Below are 22,539 nucleotides of genomic sequence, written 5' to 3'. Positions count from 1 at the left end.
GGTTACTTTCAGCCCATGTAGTTTAGTTTGGTTTATTAGATGTGGAAACTATTAACCGCTTATGTCATTTAACTCTTTCCGTACCGCAGTTCCGGTCCGGATTCCGTACCGGATGTCCTTACTAGACTCGCCCCCGCACATTTAACAAAATGGCGGATTTTTAATGTATTTTTTCGACGAGGTGTAACTGCTGCAAGAAATAAACGGGTAACTGTGAACAAATATCGTTATTGTTACATGTTATTGTTCATAGATACATATGTCTTCATTTTCGTAGCATTATGACTATCTGGCAGCTGATTATGACTGAGAAATCGACAATAGTCCGGCAACGAACGATACGATTCCTTGTATTCAAAACAGCGTTGTAGTGAAGGTTCACAATGGGGATTAATTATGGTTACGAAGTCGTTAAGCTTTTATAAATACGATTAAATTTTATCGAGACTTGTATCAAAATATTCATATTTGCTTCCATAAGTCTCAAATATATAATATTTTGATGAATTTACCAGTGTTCGTATCGAATTAGGTTGCCGCCATATTGTTTCAATTTGAGACACCGAACGCAAACATCTTGCTTCAAATTCGAAAACAATAGGTCACATAATGAAAAGTATTTACTCTACACCTTAGAAAATATTTCTTTCCAACTAATGGGTGCTGCTTTTAGTGACAATTAATTGGATTACGCGACTTTCGTGTGCTAAAACCAGCTTAACATAAGACATGCAACTCCAAAGTAGCTTATCGTGTACACGACAACGAGGATGAGACGGACTATTATTTTGTCGTCTGTACACGACAACGGAGACCAGGATGACATATTGTTGTCTTGTGTACACGACAACGGTACGGAAAGAGTTAAGGACGTGACTGCGTGTATGTAGTGTATACTGGAGGCGGTGTGTTGGTATAATTAAATCCTTTCGAAGAATTAAGTACTTGGGCCTAAACCTGAATACAGTTGAGATCCCCACCTTTTTACCATATAAAACATGTCGGGGTATAACCAGACAAATGCATTCATGACCACATGATTGGCCTTTATGTTCATCCATTCCCTTTTTTTAAAAAATACGTATGTTTAGTGATTCAGGGCCCTCCAACATTAATATATCATAATGGGTCAATCGGCGAAAAGTGAACAAGAGGTTGAAGGAAACCAATGGAAATGGCTGAAGATAAAGAGAAGTATTTAGCATGCTGATCAAATTTTACAGAAATAACTTCGAAATTTGGCTTTGTTGTGCAAGAATAAATACAACTGACACAAAATAATACTTTGTTGTATAAATTCTCAACAAATTAGTTTAATCGTAAAAAGGAACAACACAACTGACCATCTTAACATGTTAATAGAAGTACAATAAAAAAGAAGATATGGTTTTTACATGGTTACTTTATAAAATGAATATTGCTATAAATTCCCGTCGAGTACCGTAAATATTTCATTTGCGATCGTGAACATGTCTGTTTATTCTCTGCAATACAAGATAAACATAATTTTCAATGGGTAAAAACAAATGATATATTTATTTCATTTTGAAACTACCTATAACAACCAAAATGTTACTGCGTCAAAACATGGATTGAATAGCGTATTAGTTGCCATATGCTGGTGTCACGATTGACAACTGGGTTGCACGCCATTTTGAATGGGCGATTCCATGCATTGCTACCGTTTCTACTAACATTTTAGCTAGATAAATATCTTTGTGTATCTAGCAAAGATATAAACCACTTAGTCTATCGTCGCTTCATTTAAGACCAACGCATTCTGCGCTTTGGATGCAGTGAATGAGAAGAACCGCTTTAATTGGTTAATAACAAGTGTTATTTTCACACTGTGGCCAATATCACCTTTGAAACCGGTCACAATGTGAAATTGATATCAGTTTAATCAAAGTAGAGACTTGCATTGGCACGCTTCCTTCAGCTAATGTATGAACAAAAGTTGAGTCATCGTGACGTGTGTCATTCTAAGCCAGGAAACATCTATGTAAGTTAATCGTATTTTCCTTTTTTTACTAGCTTTCTGTCCTAAATATAAACTTGTTTGTACTTAATTTGTCCCCCTTGTTTATCAAATATCTGATATCTATTTTCCTAGTTATTTTATTACAACACAACCCCATGTCGCAGATTATGTCATTACGGACGTATTTTAACTGATAATACGAGCTGGCGTATAATCAATTTTCTATTAATCTCAACTTGTAGACTATCGAAAACGGAACACATTTTTCACAGCACTTGAACACGTGGCGTGGAACCGTTCAAATCATGTACAAATGCATAATGACGTAAAAATGGGATTTTCCTAATCTCGACTCCCTTCTGTACGGTATATTTCCACGTCATATGCTCCGACATTGTACTTTTGAACGGATGTCTTAGAAGAGTCCACAATTACGTAGGAGTGTTTTCATTTTCGTTTCTTTGGAAATAAAACTTTTTCTAATCCCATCATTGGAGATTCAAATGCAAGGGATGTTATAAATGCTAAACCAAATGTCATCATCAGAATTCCGAGATACGACACCACCTGCAAAGTAAAAGTAGGTATAAATTTCCGTATATCGACGTGTAGATTAATTATACAATACAAATTATGTCATGATTTATAGGTTTAAATGTCATTAAAAACATCTAATTTAATTTTCATTAAATATACAAAACAAAGATTTCCGGTAACCCCTTAAATAACATGATGTCAGGACATTTGACTAAGTATCATTATCGCATGTCGGCTTGATTTGGCATCGCCATCATCACCAGAGAAGTTAGTTCTTCTAAACGTTCGATAAGTGAAGATATCTGTCATCAAATGATCATTATATTTCATAAATAAATATTCAACTAATATCCGAATACAGTGGGTCTAAAGTCAGCATCAAATCCGCGTTCTTGCAAGGAGATACCTCTAGTACATAAATACATATGTCACTATGACCTTAGCTGTTGGTAGCACGCAAAACCCTATTCAAAAATTCAAATTAAAAAAAATCACCTATTTCGTCGAACATATCGTATTTTACTGATAAGTATATTCAGCTTGATCAGCTTTGTCCGAATACAGTGGTATCTGTACTGTTTCAATTCATTTACCTTTATAACTTTTTACCATATTTAATGTATATACGTATTTTCCCGATGCTGATCAAACGGTTAGATCTCTATCCCCTTGTCTATTTCGTTCAAAGCTGCCAAGATATACGTTGCTTAAATACAAAATGATAATTCCTACAACTGAAAATGTACGTATTTTAGCGGTATTCTAATATAAGCGCGTTCTGCTAATTTATGTTTTCACTTATTAAAGTTCTTGGAGGCAGTTTCCTATTACATGTACCTATGTTATTAGTGTGTCAATTCATCAATGCGCTAAAGTGTTAACATTAGATAATACGCTTAAATAAAAACTCCTACAGTGTTAGAACTTAATATGAGATGCTAGAGCACTGCAAAATAAACATTAACGAAACTTACCTCTTCGAATACTGAGACATACACAGGAATCTGCATTGAGTTCGCACGCACAGTGATGATAATGAGATGTATTAGGTAGGCGCAGTAGGATAGGCGACTGAGTGGAACCAGGCCCTTCCAGGATAACAATGTGTTCACAAAACCTGGAAAACGTTTTTTTGATTTGATTAACAGTACACTAAAAATAGAAAAATGGTATCGGTATTGAATCCTTCTTACAATATAAAAACTTTCCATTCCCATCATTTTTGGATGAGTATACGTCGTATAATAAGTAATAAGAGCTAGTAGTTTAATATTGTCCTCTGCTTCAGTTGTTCCGTTAGTTATTAACTTTTTATGATTGTTAATGGTGACAGGTTTCTGCTTTATATCTCATTTATCAATGAAATGTATCTATGAATACTAGTTGAATTCGGGGCATCACTTGTCATGCGCAATGAATAGTTTACCTCCGTTTCCAGTTGCACATGCGAATATGACCCAGCAGATGCAAACGCCCCATGCACTTCTGTGTACAGTATTGTAGAATGCAGCGACAGATTCTGTCAACATCGTGCCAGTCAGAGAGTCATAAAGGCCGTACACGATTGCACAGGCTGTAAAGGTCGCTACTAACCAGCCCAACAGGTTCACAAACTGTAAAGAAAAACAACAGGTTCAATCAATGTAACGATTTACCAATCAATTTACTTCACAGATATATAAACTAGACAAATGACGAGGTTAACGGTAACAACAGATTAAATTTCAAGATAGTCGTTACAAATGAAATATTCCTGGTTGGGAATCAATTCAAATAATGTCATTTGTTATACATTGCATTGTTGCCATTTAAACAAAAGTACATTTTGTCTCGGTTTCATAATGTTTTACACGCTCTAATATTATTCTTTAAGTTATGGTCTTTTGTGTTATTGTCCGTCGATCCATCAATCGTTTTGCACTTATAAAGCAATTATTGTAAACTGTCACTTTCTACGAGGAAATATCGGAGGTGGAATTCCTACCTTGTTTATCTTCATTCGACAGTCACAGGCTTGTAGCGCGTATCCGGCCAGGATTCCAACAATGTATGGACCGATCCTACACCAAGGCTTGAAATAATAGTCGTCCATGTACGATTCAATCGCGCTGTCAATGAAAAATATATATATGACAAATACTTATTTACTTATTAACTTTGTGTTGGTCATTTAGGGATATAGCCTGCTGTACCCCACATCATTATGATCGCATGAGAAATTGTACGTCCAATTTTGAGTCGTGATACTGTTCTTCGCTTGTGGACGCCAAAATATTTACAACTCACATGCGTCACAAAACTTTTGGCATTGATCTTTTATCTTCCTCTACTTGTTTTTAAAAGATGTATCATCGGTATTCTAGCACATAGAAAGCCATTAACCCGTTTTATTCTTGTTGCATTACCGTTAGCGAGGACTAACATAAAATTCCATGTAGAATTCTAGGAAACAAAACAGAGACCTACAATGATCACTGAACATTTGTGACCTTTATCATGATTCTGTGTCCACTCGTAATATTTAAGTGGACTGGCGGTATAAGATGGCTCTTGGGATCATAAGATCTTCGCTGCTGGTTTCGTTTAATTTTTTAACGTGCTATTACATTAACAGCTAAGAACATTTAAGGGCGTGCCTCCATGAGCGTAGTGTATGTATGTTTTTGTGTGTTTATGCAGGAGACAGGGTATGTTTGTGTTCTTGCCTCCTTGTGATAGCGCGGATCTGATTCCGACTTTATTAGCCCACCATCATCTGATGGTGGGCTATTTAACGTCCGTGGTCCGTCGTCCGTCTGATCGGATAAACAACATGGCCGACAGGCAGTCATCATGGATATTGATAGTGAAAGTTTGTTATCGCTATTTCTCAAGAAGCACCAGAGGGATCTTTCTCCAATTTTATATGTAGGTCCCCCTTGGGGCTAAGCTGTGCAGGGCAACTTATGAGACTGATCGGATAAACAACATGGCCGACAGGCAGCAATCTTGGATTTTGATAGTGAAAGTTTGTTATCGCTATTTCTCAAGAAGCAACAGAGGGATCTTTCTCAAATTTATATGCAGGTTCCCCTTGGTCTTTAGCTGTGCAGGGCAACTTTTGAGACTGAACGGATAAACAACATGGCCGACATGCAGCCATCTTGGATTTTGAAAGTGAAAGTTTGTTATCGCTATTACTCAAGAGGTATCAGAGGAATCTTTCTTAAATTTTATATGTAGGTTCCCCTTGATAGCTCGTTGTGCATGTTATATTTTGAGACTGATCATAAAAACAAAATGGGTTAAAAGAAGAACTAAACAGATCTTTCTCATATTGCAATGATCGATTCTATTTCTTTTACATTAAGTACTGTACTAGTAAATATGTTAAATGACAAACTCACTTTGAATGTTGGCTTTCATACACATCAGTATTAAGTTTAGATTAAAAGTTAACTCAAGGTGCATTTACTGTTGACATGACTCGATCAAACAGATTAGAGGAAAGAAGAGAAAAGATCGAACTGACAAAGAATTAATGCAGATTGTACAAAGGTGGGCGCCAAGATCCCTCTGGGATCTCTTGTAGTGCTATCTCACTGAGGTGGTATGCCGAAGGCACCGTGCGAGCACAGCGTCCCGCCCGGATACATTATACTGACAACGGATGAACGAGTTGTTGCCATTCCCGTAATGCTGAACGTTTAGCAGGGAATAACAACTACTATTTCCAAGGACTTTGGTATGTCCCCGCTGTTGATAAGACGCAAAGATTTTGATTTACACAGAACCATTAAAATGGATCATAGGAAGACCAGTTAGCTAAAACGTCATTAAATTAATTAGCAGTACATTTCCTGGGAATGATGCATTGAATACGTACCTTTGACCTACTCGTTGGTCCAGAGGGGAAGCGGGCCACCCATGGTTAGAGTTCAACACTCCAGTAGTTATAAACGAAGCCACAAGGAGCACGCCACAGACGAGGAAACCAAGGTATTTCTTGCTGTAAAGAAAAACAATCGTTTTCAAACTATAAATCAAATAGTGACAACGTTGTGTCCCTTATAAGGATCGCTGCCCAACTGCTAGCAATATATCGGAGAATTCCAATACAGCATTTCATGCATTCAGTAATCTTCCTTTAACTTTTTATTCTGGATAAAGCTGTAGCGTAACAGAGCCAAGGTCCAACCGATGAGCAGGTAAACCGACAGTTTAACGATTGTTGGTCCAGTGTCAAGTTGTATTTTATTTTAAGAACACTGTTGTTGATTATTATTGTTTATTTCATCGTCATCATTTTAGCCACCGATTTTTCGATTAGGTACAAGGAAGTGTAAAAAGAATCAAATTTGACACGGCAGGGTTGGAATAAGTATCCCGACAGCATCATAATAAATGTACTTACTAGTATAACGGTACAAGCATCAAAGGGCTGATGACAAAAAACTGCATGTCATTTGCCAAATACCATGACCATCCCAAACACTGAAACAGCAGAAACACATTATTAGTTTTTATTTATAGTGGAAAGGTACTTAACCAAGGTTATACGAAATGTTGTGAGGCTTACGTTCGTGTATCACGTTTACTACCTGTTAATTGTAAACTTTATTTTAAAGATTTCTAAAACCGTAGACAACAAATTATACTCTGTAAAACCCAAAATTGGTGAATGGTATCCAACTTATAGAGAAACCCGCAGAGACGAGGTGGTCCTTGCAGGTCTCCGGATGGGCCCTTCATACATTACCTATTCTTATTTATTAAAAGTGGAAGACCCCTCTCCATGTGCAGCATGCCAAGAACCATTTACAGCAAAGCACTTGCTATTAAATTGAATTGACTATCAGCCAACATCAGAATTCATTTTATAGTAATATAAAGAGTCTAAAATCTCTCTTCGAAACTGTCAATATCACAGCAATTCTAACCATTCTGAAAACTGTTGGTCTGTTAAAAACATGTAACTTTTGCTTTTTCAAGTTGACATTTGTCTTTTTATCTTTTAGTTTGTTTGATGTAATTTCCTTTGACGTGTTTTATCCACCTTTAATTGGCCCTGAAGACCTTTTCTGTGTTGAGCCATTTATAACTCAACAGATAAATTGTAAAACTACTCCAGAAGTGTTTCAAAGTTTTCTTTGCACATTGGGTACTTACCATTTTATTTGTTTTTACGAGGTTGTTAATGTATAAAAGATTTGTCCACCAGGTGTCCTCACAATAATCCACCTCAATTCCCTTCTTTACCCATTGGGGTCCTCCGTCTCCACCCATGTATCGAGTCAGTGTAGCGCTTATCATCAGTACCAGCATATAAGGCGGCGTCAATCTAAAATTATTACGCACATTTGGACATTATTTTTATAATATCAAGTTTACTCCTGACAAAGGAATACAGATACAAACAAATATTCATAAAAATGACTATGGTCACATATTCCGGAACGTTTTATTCTATGAACATTTATGAATTGTAACGCTGGTGTGGTCCTTTATCCTTATTTTAACATCTTCCTGATTTGTTTTATTTGATAACCTTGTACACACTTTCCTGTCTTGATGAGACGCTAATATTTTGGAATTTTCGACTGATATCAAGTTCGGTTGACAATACATAACAACCCGGTACTACTTATATGTAGAGCTCATAGGGGCGGGAATGATATAAACCATTGATACAAGATAAAGTTGGTTGAGTATATACATGTTGTCATTTTCTGTATAAAATATGGTCAAGGGTGCTCTCTTACATACCTCCAAAATCTATGAAAATAAAACATAGCCCAATTCATCTTTCCGTTTGTTTTCTTCATTTCCTTCATAAACAGGTAGGATAGTAGAAGACCACTAGAAATATAAAGAATATATTTTCTATAGCAAATATAGGACTGATAATCGTTCATTGCAATAATGACACTTTTCCCGTAGTTTATTGATCTATCTGATGAAAACTTATGCTGTGTCATTTTGTCAGTAGTGTGGCTGACAACGAGTCACGAGTGACAATATCTTTCAGCTTCCTTTTTCATTTCAAATATGTGCAACAGTGACGCAAACACATTTATAAAATTTCTGGTGCTGTATATTTCACTGCTCAAGGGTATTTAGTTAAAGTTTTGTGATGTAATATACACGAGATTGATGTTTGGTCGTTGCAATAACTATGGAGATAAGTTGAGGCTCCATTTTGGGGGGTTTTCATTGGTCGAAACAAACTTAAAATCTCAGTTTGGTTCTATCCTTCTACCTTTCTCAAACAAATTGCACGTTAAGTAAGGTAAAACACTCCCTTTAGAGTTCAACGTAGAATATGGCGATTACCTCATGGTAAAGAAGGAATCCACGGATACAAAAGCATTTCCTATTGTTTGAAATGTCCATCTATTTATCATCTTCCCGTAGAAAGGAAGCATATTTACTGGAAAAAAAAAGAGTAAAATGTTAAAAGAAATGAGATGTTTTTTTGCTGGCCCCCCACCTCTTTCGTAAAAAGTAAAAAACTTTTTTTTTCAAATTTTCAAATTTTCTTAAGTAATTTTTTCTACAAATAATCTCAGATGAAACAAATGTTTACTTTTCTCTTTCATACACTCTTTTTAATGTATTTTACCTTAATGCCATGCATATTGTCAACCATTTACAGTCAAACACTTTATGATTGAATGCGATTATTTCAAAGAAACACGCGACAGATTGTATAATGTACCCTCTATTAAACGTGTATTTGATATAGTTTCTGTGCAATCAATCTATGATTATTTACGTTCAATTAATCTTTAATAAAATACGATAAATTTTAGAAACAATCATAAGTCTTGAGTTCTACTGGCGATCAAACTCTTGATTTATATCATAGGTGTAAGTAAGCGGATCTGCACTCTCACCTGAAAACGATGTCCCTGACGAGAAATTATGACCAAGTATGACCCACGTGATACTCAGAAATCGCATGCCATTTATTGCGGTTAGACTTCCCTCGCCTTGCGCAGTGCTGAGTAGTTTTTCACCATTCGTCATAACCGAAAATGCCATCAGGATTTTTCCGATCACTCCTACGAAGTAACAGGATAAATGTAAAATAAACTATTTTTTGATATTGTCAATTATGTAATTGAACTTTTCTTTCTAAACAATTCCTTCGTGTTGGCATGTAAGGATTATGAAAAGATTCTTGTGACACAACCAATGTTTTTATTACTTTTCAAAAGACTAGTACTCTGTCACTTTCATCAGAATGCTCAGTAACAATATGTTTTTTAACTATTGCGTTTTTAACAGTCTTGGGTTTGCTAATTTCCATTACCTTGTTATTGATTTAGTCAAATCCTACGAAAACCGTACACGCATATGGTATACACAGTTTCATGTCCTTTAACATAATAAGCTGTTCAAAGGACGCGAAACTCTTAAAACCAGACCAAAACCAACCAAGCCCAGCAGTCAGTCGGTCTGTTGCAATCACCGGAAGCAATTAAATGATACATAGTGCAACGGTTTCAAGGGGGTATACATGTTAACTTTTGCCATTCGTAATACGTTATACATTATAAGTTTAGATTGCAATAATGTTGGAAGATTTTATATTATGTGTATGACGTTTTAATATGTATCACCTATTGCTAAGACATAGATAAAAATTAGTACACCTTAACGAAGCTCACTAGGCATAATCACAAATTATTACAGCCAAAATACATATGCACGCCGACTTCAACTGTCCATGTATGTTGACGGGTTAGTTCAACTACTGTTATTGGTAGGCCTGATGTTAGCTGCAACATCTAACGATTACCCTGTCTCCAGCGCACATATTGTACACGCATGGAGACACTTCCTTAAATGACCTTAGCTGTTGAACGAACGTTACACCCTTGACAACCAACCAAACCAACCAACTTATGGCATACTATTGTATGTGGGATCTCTCAAAACGTATTTTCGTCACACATCTTACCTTCTTCACTCCTAACAACAGTTGGTTTTGGTAATTTCTTTAGAAGTGTGGTGCTTTCGTTCAATGAGGATTCTGACTGATACTGCCCAGCGTCCATGTTTTTCGTCATATCTTTGTCTTCTTCTTCTTGTTTCCGCTCTTTTTCCCTTAAATATCGCACAACGATGACGTCGTATCCTGTTCCGAGGAGCATCATCAACCCAATAATACTGCAGATGGTTCTGGAAGGCATATACACAATAATTAAGACTTCAGTCTGTGCTTAATACGTATTACTTCAAAACTATGACATCGTGACAACTTTGATTTCTAGGCCTTTGATTTTTCTCTTGGAGTTTAAATCCCTTTCGTTTAAAAGCTACTACTAAAATGTATATCTTTTGTTTTGTTTTGTGCATTGTTGCTGTACCGGAAATTTATCATTTAAACCCCATTTCCCTGATATCATAAATCGATTGTGACCATCCAATTGACAGATCATAAACCTCGTGTATTGATCGAACATGCCAATCTTAGACATATTCGAGACATATAGGATTTGCTGTCCTTGATATGAAAACATTGACATGTACAATTTGTATGAAGCATATCCTAATATACCATGAAATGTGATTTTTTTTTTTAAATACTTACTAATATCTGAGCTTTGTTTTTCTTTTATTATTCATTTTCTTTTGGCGCATGAAGTTTTTAGGTCACCTGAGACAAAGTCTCAAGTGATCTATTGCGATCGCCTTTTGTCCGTCGTCGTCCGTCGTGCGTCCGTAAACAATTTACATTTTCGACTTCTTCTCCAAAACCCCTGAACCAATTTCAATGAAATTTTGCAGGGACCTTCCATGGACAAAGGTCAACAAAAATAGTTGCCGGTTTAGTGCTACGCCCCCAGGGGCCTGAGGAGCGGTGCCAAAAAGGGTCGAATTGACTAAAATTTCAAAAATCTTCTTCTCAAGACCCAGATATGGTAGAATCAAATACTCTTCATAGATGGAAGGGTCTACAGGTGCTTTTCCAAAATTGTGAATTTCTTGACCCTGGGGTCTCAAGTTTCCCCCTGGGGAGGGGGTAAACTTTACTATAGTTTATATAGGGAAATCACATTTTGGACCAACATTTGTTTAATTTCCATTGGAAGTAATTCAATTTGGGTTAGCATTATCAGTATTAGGTAGCAGTTTGATAGTATGCACCTATGAGCCCTGACTGACCCCCAGGGGCTGATGGGTGGGGCCAAAAAGGGTTGAATTGACTGAAATTTCAAAAATCTTCTTCTCAAGACCCAGATATGGTAGAATCAAATACTCTTCATAGATGGAAGGGTCTTAAGGTGCTTTACCGAAATTGTGAATTTCTTGACCCTGGGGTCTCACGTTTCCCCCTGGGGAGGGGGTAAACTTTACTATAGTTTATATAGGGAAATCACATTTTGGACCAACATTTGTTTAATTTCCATTGGAAGTAATTCAATTTGGGTTAGCATTATCAGTATTAGGTAGCAGTTTGATAATAAGCACATATCAGCCCTGACTGACCCCCAGGGGCTGATGGGTGGGGCCAAAAAGGGTCGAATTTACTGAAATTTCAAAAATCTTCTTCTCAAGACCCAGATATGGTAGAATCAAATACTCTTCATAGATGGAAGGGTCTTAAGGTTTATGACCCTAGGGTCTCACGTTTACCCCCTGGGGAAGGAGGGGGGGGGGGGGGCAAAATTTATTATGGTTTATAATGGCAAATGATACTTTGAATATTACATGTTAATAACTTGATTGGAATTATAACCTTGAATTGACAGTTTGATACTTTGAAAATTTTGAGCCAGCCCTACCCCCAAGGGCTGTAGGGTGGGGCTCAAGGGAGTCAGTGTGCTAAAATTTCTTCATTTTCCTTGTTTAGAATCAGAGGTGCTAGTTTCAAATCCTTTTTAGTCTGAAATCTGTATGCTAGATATTGAATAAGGTGGTTTTATTGTTTTTTGTCACTTTGAATAATATTTCTGTTCATGTTAAAAACGAAATCAACTCTCTGTATAAATATATCAGGTGACCGTTAAGGCCCATGGGCCTCTTGTTTAAGTGTTCTTTATTATTCTTATTAGACACGTTATGACTCCACCGTTGCTGGGCCGTTAAGCAACTAAATAGTGGAATAGTAGATAGAATTACGTGGCCAACATGTGGCCCAGGAAACCGAGGTTTAGATTTTGCTTGCAACATGTTTCAAGATTTCTGCTCTCTCTTTCACTCTTTAATCAAATCAAAGTGTCCTTTTAATGAAATGTCACCACATATCACATCATAACCTTTTTTCTTCCATCTCTAGTGCTGTGCTGGGTTCCTTCTGCAAAGTATTTCAGTGAGATATTACTATAAAGTTGGCATCAGATCCGCGCTATCAGAAGGAGGGAAGCACATCTGTCTCCTGCATACACACACGCAAGCACGCATATATATACCACACACATGGAGGCACGTCCTTAAATGAACTTAGCTGTCAATAGGACGTTTAATAAAATTAAACCAAACCAAACCAAACTAAACCAAGCCTATCTCGGCACACAATACGTTCTCGTTAGACTGTAACGTAAATTACAATACTTACAGGGTTACGATGGCCCGTGCATCATATTCCGTCTCAACCTCGGGACAGCTAGTACCGTGGAAATGCATTTTGTTCGACAACAGTGATATGGCTACAACATAAAATAGATGATGAGGTAATAGATATTATATTCCTGGGCTTTTCTGTTTCAGGTAATGTCGTTTGAAGAAACGTTTTAACCTCACTGAGACCTTTTCCTGAGTTACATGTTTTGTGTGTAACGAAAGTAACTGTTGCAATAACAACAATCAGCCAATAAATTATCTTCATATTATACTTTTCAAGTTAACGTTTGTCTTTTACCTTTTCGTTCGATTGATGTTATTACTTTTAACACGTTCTATCTTCTTTTTCTTGGCCTTAATTACCTCTTTGGTGTTGATTGGCCGTCCAATGGCAATAACCAAGGAGGCAAATACACCAATAAGCATACCGCCTCCCAATAAATCAAACCAAATATCTGACTATACGACTTTGAAAAAAATCAAAATATACTTGCTAACAGAACTTTACTCCAGATCTCTCATTTTCAACTTACTTCACTTTATGTATTTAGCTTTTATATAACCCAAAATACTGCTGGGCCATTTTGGTGTGGCAATGCTTCCTCAGAATATAGAGACTTACCTAAATTCATCAGCGTGTTAGCGTCCTCTGTACTGCACGTTTTAGGAACACATGTCCCGAGCGTGGCACTTAATCCCATTATACCCTGTAATTGACAACATGAACAGTATTTATTTTCTAAGCTTATATTATATTAAAATATGTATGGTTATAGTGTGGTAGTATTTGGTACATTTTGTAAGTGCAACCTAAGGTATAGTGTTAAAAGGACTGATGAATCGGGGTGCAGCTATTTATGTGCAAGCCGAGAAAGAATCCTTTTATCGAACAAAAACAAAGGAGGTAATAAAGACAGTCTTAAATACATCAAAGTGGACAATGCTGTTGTCATCATGTAAAATCGTGTACACGATTATATTATTATTTAAAGATTTGGAAGAGTGTCGACCTTCAACCAACTCGAGAAAATTTCTATATTAACGTTACATGTCTTAAATCTCTTTTCGAAACAATAACTGTCTCAACAATTTTTCAATATCTGAAAGCTGTTTGTCTCTTTTTTTTAAATGAATTACCATAGCCACTTCAACATTCAAGTTGACGTTTGACTTTTACCTTTACGTTTGTTCGATGTCATTTTTATTTAACATTTATCGACCATTTATTAGCCCTAATGACCTCGTCTGTGTTGATGTGCCCTGAAGCATATAATGGTAGTATATGTTGATAAATAATACCTGATCAGAATTAAATAGCAGTGTTACGTACCAGATCCAGCTGTCCTTTGCAGTATTTGCCTTTGAGAGTGTATTGTGGCCCTGTGTTATTCACCATATTCACAAACACCCTGCCTTCTACAGCGTTACATTCCTCATAAGACCCAGCCCACTGGATGTTTCCTTGTAATACACCACTGGAAGGTTTGCCAAGGGCGTCGAGTACTGTGAAGCAGATAAATTAGATAAGTACGGGTAAGAATAATACAAACCTATAAAACTCATTCGAAATCCACATCTTTTTGTTTCTTTCATACCATACATTGTATTCATATACAGTGTTAACAGTACCATATTATTGACAAACAAACGCTATCCCACCGTTTTAAACGTTTATAACAATTCGATTTTTATCTGTGTACAATACCTTGAAAAAGAGGCATAAGATAACTGCATGTCTTTATTTCGAATTTTAAAATTTATTTCTACGAAATACGAATAACTTCAACACGATTCGTTTTGACGTCTTTAGAAAATATACAATCGGACCCAATAAATTTACTTTGCAATACGTACTTACATTTAATGACCCATTGCTCGTTTCTTTCAAAAGCAAGTATGATTTGCTTTGTGTCTGTTAAACAAGCATCAGACACATTATATGTCGTTGCAGCTTCAGACAGATTATACATATTTACGGCTTCAGACACATCAGGGTTGTTTACTGCTTCACTGTCGAGAATGCTCTTAAACTTCTGCACGTATGGGTGAAAAATATCTCTTGAACCGCTGCGAAACAGTTCTGCCTTTGCCACCTTGTCTTCTTCTGTAGAATGCATCCTTTGTGCGACTTCAAAAATATTTGCAAACATTTTGTTATAGTTAGACATTTCATCAGCTGCCGTGATGGAATTGACCACAAAAGCACTGTATACTGTTAACACTAGAATACGTTTGTAGAAATCCATGATTGATTTAATATGAGGATGTGTAAGTGTTGGCATCAACTGCCTGAGTAATAGTTCGATATGACTGTGATTTACTAAGTATATATATACACCGGCTTGATAGTGTGTTCAGATACGTATAAGGTTGTACTCATGTGATACTGATAAGTTTGACCTGACCCAAATATTCACGTCACTCGCTGTGTATTACAAAACTTACCAAGCGCACCTTCGTGTGTACAGTCAAAAGTCAAGCGTGATGTTCTCATGTGAATATTGTCATACCAAATATGGTCATAAATAATAATACGTGTATCATTTAATACTTTATCTATGAAAAATATGAAAGTGGCAAGCCTACATAACATTTATTAAAGGGTCAATGCCAGTCATGTATTTTATGAAAATATAAAAGATATCGCATATTGTATGGTAGATGTTGTATATAATATACATGACACTTTCTATAGTTTTTAAGATTAAGGTATTTATATTATATAATGTGAACTGTGTAAAACATCAATTTATAAGATATCTTACAAAAGAAATTTACAAAACGTGTAATATAATAACGGCATAATATGTTTAACATAAAATGAGAGTTAACATTTGAATAATAAAACCTGGAAGAAATAGAAGTATAACGTGGCATGAATCGGACTAGTTTGGTTGTAGGAAAGTCATTATAATGTTGCTTCATTAAAGTACTAGTTTGACATGTTGTGATAATATGATATTTGTGAAGCTATGTCCATGTACCTTGTAGATTAAAGCAATTGGTTAATAGGGAACATTAAAGTGAAAGCTGAAGACACTGGGAAAGGGACCGTGCTGATAGAAGTAAGCTTGACGTGCGCCTTAGCCAGGGAGTTAGACTGTTACCGCTGTAGGGCTGGCCTGAGGTACACGTACCTATGAGTAATGAATGATTGGAAAAGACTGAAAACTGTTGGTCTGTTCAAATAGATGTAATTAACCATATCCACTTTTTCTTATCAAGTTGACGTTTGTCATTTTATCCTTTTGTCGTTGGATATCGTTTCCTTTTGCGTGCTGTATCTACCATTGCTTGGCTGTGAAAGCCTCTTACGTATTGAAAGGCCGTTAAAAAACTCAATGACTATCGAACTAACAATTTTGGGGTCCGAGGGAGGAGATAGAGTAACTCGAGATGAGCAGACGTGTAAATGGATGTCTCTGGTATCTTGGCTGAGGTATATTAGCTACGGAATTATGTCTACGATATTATAATGTGTAGTAGAAAGCCACGTGATACTCTCAGGTGTTGTTCTGACTCTTCTTCCTAATGTCTCCCTTGACAATGCCTCACTTTTGGCCTTTAGTTGAGCGTTTGCCCCTGTCAGGAAGGCTTTGGGTTCTGTACCCTGGCCGAAACATGCCAGAGTCTGTAAAAATTGTAGTTTCTACTCCTGCTTAACGCTCAGCAATTTAGGAGTGGGATGACTGGTTCGCCCGTTGTCCGTATAATGTGACCGGATGGGGTGTCATGCTGGGTGTCTTCGGCAGTATGTTTAAGTGAGGTAGCACTATAAAGTCGGCATCAGTTCCGCGCTATCACAGGGAGACAAACACAAACATATCGTAGCCTCACAAAACACACACGCATACACTACACGCATGCATCTTGCACACAGGGGAGGCCGTCCTTACATGATAGGACGTTTAACAATACTAAACCAAACCAAACCAAACCAACATCACTTTGTAAGAGTTTAAGAAAGGCTTGTCTGCTTTTATGCACACCGTTGTTTAAAAAGAAAGATATGTTCCCATCGATGAGGAATTTTGATATTTTCACCGTTTGAAAGTTAACCAATAACACCGCAGTATGAATATTTGCTAGTTTCGGTCGTGGCGTGTAACAACTAATTATATCCGATTCGTATTGTTAACCTATATCTGTTATATATATATAAAGGCAGATCGCGATGCCTAAGCGGCTTTATTACTACCGCCTGTTGATTTTAAACTTCATTTTATAGATTTTTGAACCGGGATATATAATAATAATAATAATAATAATATACAACATTTGTATAGCGCCCTATATAATTTGTAAAATTACTCTAAGGCGCTTTACAACATATGGATAATAGTAATGGTTATAATTGTGAAACAAACAACAAAGGCTTGCAATCACTTTCATACATTTGACAAGCAATGTGCACATAATTGAAAAAATAAAAGCGTGGTATTTGCATGACGTCTTGCAAAGATTCTAAAAAGCAGACGTGAAGAGGTGAATTGTTATGTCCCTCTTGAACTTGGCCAGGGTATTTGACTTCCTAATAGCAGATGGTAAGCTATTCCACAACGTAGCCGAAACCTTCCCAAAGCATCTGTTACCGTAGGTCACAGTAAGAGATTTTGGGACACACAACAAAGATTCTGACTCCGACCACAGTGATCTTGACGGGATACAGGGTAACAAGCTCCTGTAGGTACTGAGGAGTTGTTCCATTCAGTGCCTTGTATGTGTATACCAGAATTTTGTACTGCGACCTGTATCGTACAGGTAACCAGTATAATAATAAAATGTGTAAGGTATAGCGCAGGTGTGATGTGCTCTATATATAATAACAAAATATGTAAGGTCAAAGTAGCATCATAATAAGAATTTATTCGTAGACAACAAATCTGTACACTGTAAAGCCTGAAATTAATTAATGGTAATCCAGGTACAGAAAAAAACCGCCGAGGCGAGGTGTGTCAATACTCGTCTCCGGATTGGTAATACATAAATTGCTTAGTTTTATTCATTAAAAAGCGAAGACCAGCCTCAATGCATAGTATGTCGCGAACCATTTATAGTAAAACACTAGTTATTAAACTGAATTGACCTTCAGCCAACAAGCGACCATTTTATAATGATTTAATATCTCAAATCTCTTTTCGAAACAGTAAATATATCAACAATTTTAACCTACCTAAAACCTTTTGATCAGTTCAGAAAGATATAATTCACTATAGCTATTTTAAATTTTCAAGTTGCCGTTTGTCTTTTTATCCTTTCAGTGTTCATTTGATGTCGTTTCCTTTAACATGTTTTATCTACCGTTATTGGCCCTAATTACTTCATTTGTGTTAATGAGCCGTGAAGAATCAAATAATAATTATCATTGTTGTTTCAACATCTATCTAGCTATTGTGAATACTGTAGGTTTAACCCTCGACTTTAGCAGTCCTTAGACTGATATGCGGTGAAGTTAACAGTCAAGGTTAGCTGATCACGGCATGATCGAATCAGGTGCTATTTATGTAACGGTACGATCAGTTTGTATAATTCGTCATCAAGTTCTCAATGAGCAATATATGGTATCTAGTAAGAGGTTTGACCCCACCATCCCAGGACGTACTAGATAGATAAATATAGTCCTTTATAGTAGTGCTCATCAACGTTGAAACACAATCACTACTACTTGTTATCAGGTTTTATACGGGACATGAGTCATCAACGACACGGATATTTTGCAATGTTAAAGGGACAGTTTAGTGAAGTAAGTGTTTGTATAACCTTGTCACAAAACTCTTCATGATTATATAGTTTGATATTCCTTATGAACAATCGTGTTCAGAAATTGACAAGAGACAATGTTTTCTTGGCGTTTTTAATCAGTAATGGAGAAATCCTTAACTGTACTGACGTACGTTTTATCGGCAGCTGTCGGTGAATTTCTAGCTAACACGATGTCTTTCAAGCCGAGTAGAGAAGGGAACTTCTCGCGTTATTCACCTAGCCTCTCTGGAATACAAGTATCATCTTTCAACAGCATCTCAAACATCGTTATAAATGATCGAATGATCTATTTTACGTTTAAACCTATTGATATCGTACTTTCTGCGGCACCCACTCAGTGCGTGCATGCTCTAATTAAACCTGTTCGTTTTTAGGTCACCTGAGCTTTAGCTCAAGTGACCTATTGCTATCCGTTTTCGTCCCTCGTCGTCCGTCGTCAGTCGTCCGTTAACATTTTACATTTCAAACTTAAAGTCAAGTTCTGCTGGGCCGATTGAACTGAAAGTTGGTAGGAATGATCGCCTCATGGTCCTGACAAAGTGTTGTTATTTTTCGGGTCGATCAGAAATCCAATATGGCCGCCACGGCCGCCATTTTGAAAACCTATTTCAAACTTAAAGTCAAGTTCTGCTGGACCGATTGAACTGAAAGTTGGTAGGAATGATCGCCTCATGGTCCTGACAAAGTGTTGTTATTTTTCGGGTCGATCAGAAATCCAATATGGCCGCCACGGCCGCCATTTTGAAAACCTATTTCAAACTTAAAGTCAAGTTCTGCTGGACCGATTGAACTGAAAGTTGGTAGGAATGATCGCCTCATGGTCCTGACAAAGTGTTGTTATTTTTCGGGTCAATCAGAAATACAATTTGGCTGCCATGGCCGCTATTTTGTAAATACCTATTTCAAACTTAAAAACAAGTTCTAATAGGCCCATCTCACTGAAAATCGGTCTAGGAATGATCAGCTCATGGTCCTGACAAAGTTAAGTTAACATTATACTTAACTATTTTTTACTCAAATTGGTACATATTTCAACAACAAAAATAAATAATGTAGGACTCAGGTGACCGTTAAGGCCCATGGGCCTCTTGTTATTCGAATCCAACTGTGAACTGAAATATCGTATTAGAGGAATATAATTATGATACTTACAACTTTTACTTGCGATGTATTTTGTAAATCCCAAGAATTCATTAAGAATGAACTCCAGGCGGCCACAGGCTTTTGTTTCTGTCAATATAAATTGTCATGAGAAAAGAATCACACCCTAATCATAAAATATGAGTAGGATGTGATTTGTTTTCTCATGACTATTTTTATTGACAGAAACAAATGCCTGTGCTCTAGGCTCATAAATGACACTGTGTTGTCGGTCGACAGCGTAGTGCAGTACATGTTTACTTCTCACTGAAATGCCCGGATATTGCGCTATTTCGGTCGTAAAAGATGAAACTGACCACACTGGACGTTGGATTTTGACATATAACCTGAAGCCAACGTCCAGTGTAAGGAGTATCAAAACTATATAATTATGAAGAATTTTGTGACAAGGTTATAAAAAAACTTACTTCACTTAATTGTCTCTTTAAGGTGGGTGCATTTGAGAAAATATATCCCCTGTAGACATAGCTCCCAAGTGTTGCTATAGAGAAAACAACATGATTATGTTTATTTGTATCCACAAACAAACCACTTGATGTTCAACGAAATCGTAGGCGGCGACAAATTAGAGCCCTTGCCGATTTTTGTCTCGCCGCCACAAAATAGCGGAAGCGAGATTAAGGTGTTGTTTTTCCTTATCAAATACGGGCTTTGCACAATGCAATAATGTAATCGTAAAGGAAAATGAGGCCAAACAGAGGTCAGCAATTCTTTTAATATTTTTTATGTAAATGTTGCTTCTGATATTGATACAGAAGATTCTTCTGATGAAACTATTTCAAAAGAGATAAGGGCACACAATAACGATGAATCAAAATTTTGTTTCAATCATGTCTCTCCATTCGTGGTTGAAAAGGCTATCTCTAAGGTGAAGGCGAAGAAGGCCGTTGGTATCGATTGCATATCTTCAAAAGTCCTTAGAGCCTATTGTACTGACATCAGTGTGCCTCTGAGCGACATGATTAACCACTGTTTTGATAAATCAGAGTTCCCTTGCAAGAGGAGGCACAGGTCGTTCCTGTTTTTAAGAAAAAAGATATTTTAGATAATCAAAACTACCGACCAGTCAATATTTTATCTTGTATATCAAATTTTGTTTGAAAGAACCATGTGTGATCAACTGACTGCCTTTTTTACTAATGATTTTGGCGACATACTTATGGACCTCTCCAAGGCTTTTGACTGTCTTCCTCATAACTTGTTGGTCGGGAAGCTTGAGGCCTATGGCCTGAGCAAAGCCTCAGTTAATCTGGTGTCCAGCTACCTGAGCAGCAGGACGCAGCAGGACGCAACAGGTAAAAATTGGCTCCAAATGCGATGACTGGCTGGAAGTGCTGAAGGGGTACCCAATGGTTGGATTTTAGGACCCTTGCTTTTTAATGTATTTGTAAATCATATAATTATGCAGACGACAACATTGTCAGTGAATCAAATAAAGACCCAGATATTTAAAACATAATATTGAAAATGACTGTCAAAATTTGATAGACTGGTTTAAATTAAAGAATTTTGATTCATTTTTAAACTTTGAAGCTCATATCTCTTAAATTTGTAGGAAAGCCTCAAGGCAATTGTCCATTTTAAAGCGAATTGGGAGTTTTTCAATCAAACAAGGAAGCCTTGTAATTTATAATTCTTTTATTGTTTCAAATTTTAACTACTGTCTGGCACTCTTGTTCCATGAAGAGTGTCAGAAAGCTAGAATAGATACAAGAAAGAGCTTTAAGGTTTATAGACACTTACTCAGTATTACCAACAGCGACATGCTTCATGTAAGGCGTCTAAAGGATATATATGATAACATGGGTTGTGGGGTTTTTAAAATTATAAACAAAATTTCTCCTGAATATATTCATAACTTTGTAAATATTAAGATGTCTAATTATGATTTCAGGAAAGAAAATACTGCAGAGGTGCCCAGGGTCAACACTGTGAAGTATGAACAATCGTTTGCTTTTGAGGTCGCCCGGGCGTGGAACAGTCTCCCCAATGACTTCCGAAAAAATCCGAAAAAACTTCAAAGAAATTCAGCAGGCTAGTCCATTCCTGGGATTACCCCATCTGCCTTTGCAATATCTGCAAAGAGTGATATTTCATACTGTGACCTGGTTACCTCTGCCACCTGACATTTTGGATTGTGCGATACTTTTATTGTCTATTTAATGTCTTATATATTTTAATTCTATTATATATTTTTGCAGCATCTTTTTTGTATTTTAATTCCATATATTCTAAAACGGCCACGTTCTATGACTACTTTCAGCGGACCCCATTTGGCGGAGTTATGGCCCCTTAAATAACGAAAAACGTAATTATCTGCTTGATACGTTTCCGTGCAATAACAATAACAAATGTTAACTGATTTTCTTCAAACTTGGTCACAGAGTTAAATGCCTTAATAGCTTGGCCAAGTTCGATGACCACTTTCAACGGACCCCAGCATTATCTGCTTGATACGTTTCCGTGCAAATCCGTGCAATAACAATAACAAATGTTAACCGATTTTCTTCAAACTTGGTCACAGGGTTAAATGCCTTACGGGCTCG

The 22,539-nt window shown here is 36.7% G+C and overlaps 1 protein-coding gene across 1 annotated transcript; it reads right to left on the bottom strand.

The window, feature by feature from the left end:
• Nucleotides 1–1,281: 1,281 nt before the first annotated feature.
• LOC110440460 (nose resistant to fluoxetine protein 6-like) lies at nt 1,282–15,367 on the bottom strand. The gene is made up of 15 exons (XM_021483562.1): nt 14,928–15,367; nt 14,400–14,572; nt 13,692–13,776; nt 13,065–13,155; nt 10,464–10,684; nt 9,394–9,561; nt 8,831–8,927; nt 8,264–8,356; nt 7,667–7,838; nt 6,912–6,991; nt 6,384–6,506; nt 4,503–4,626; nt 3,945–4,131; nt 3,493–3,635; nt 1,282–2,548 (listed from the first exon to the last, which is right to left on the bottom strand). Exons 1-15 carry the CDS (start codon nt 15,349–15,351, stop codon nt 2,429–2,431), a joined length of 2,301 nt encoding a protein of 766 aa, XP_021339237.1. The 5' UTR covers nt 15,352–15,367; the 3' UTR covers nt 1,282–2,428.
• Between the last annotated feature and the right edge of the window lie 7,172 nt (nt 15,368–22,539).

The sequence above is a fragment of the Mizuhopecten yessoensis genome, unplaced genomic scaffold (assembly GCF_002113885.1).
Source record: "Mizuhopecten yessoensis strain PY_sf001 unplaced genomic scaffold, ASM211388v2 scaffold11183, whole genome shotgun sequence".
NCBI classification, from domain to species: domain Eukaryota; kingdom Metazoa; phylum Mollusca; class Bivalvia; order Pectinida; family Pectinidae; genus Mizuhopecten; species Mizuhopecten yessoensis.
Note: the sequence above shows the minus strand (reverse complement) of the source record. Positions and strands in the feature narration are given on the sequence as shown.

Coding starts and splice junctions, on each gene's coding strand:
- LOC110440460 (XM_021483562.1), bottom strand. CDS start 15,351: ATGCCAACACTTACACATCCTCATATTAAATCAATCATGGATTTCTAC. Junction 6,992..7,666: donor TCGTAAAAACAAATAAAATG/GTAAGTACCCAA, acceptor CTGCTGTTTCAG/TGTTTGGGATGGTCATGGTA. Junction 4,627..6,383: donor GACCAACGAGTAGGTCAAAG/GTACGTATTCAA, acceptor TTTCATTGACAG/CGCGATTGAATCGTACATGG.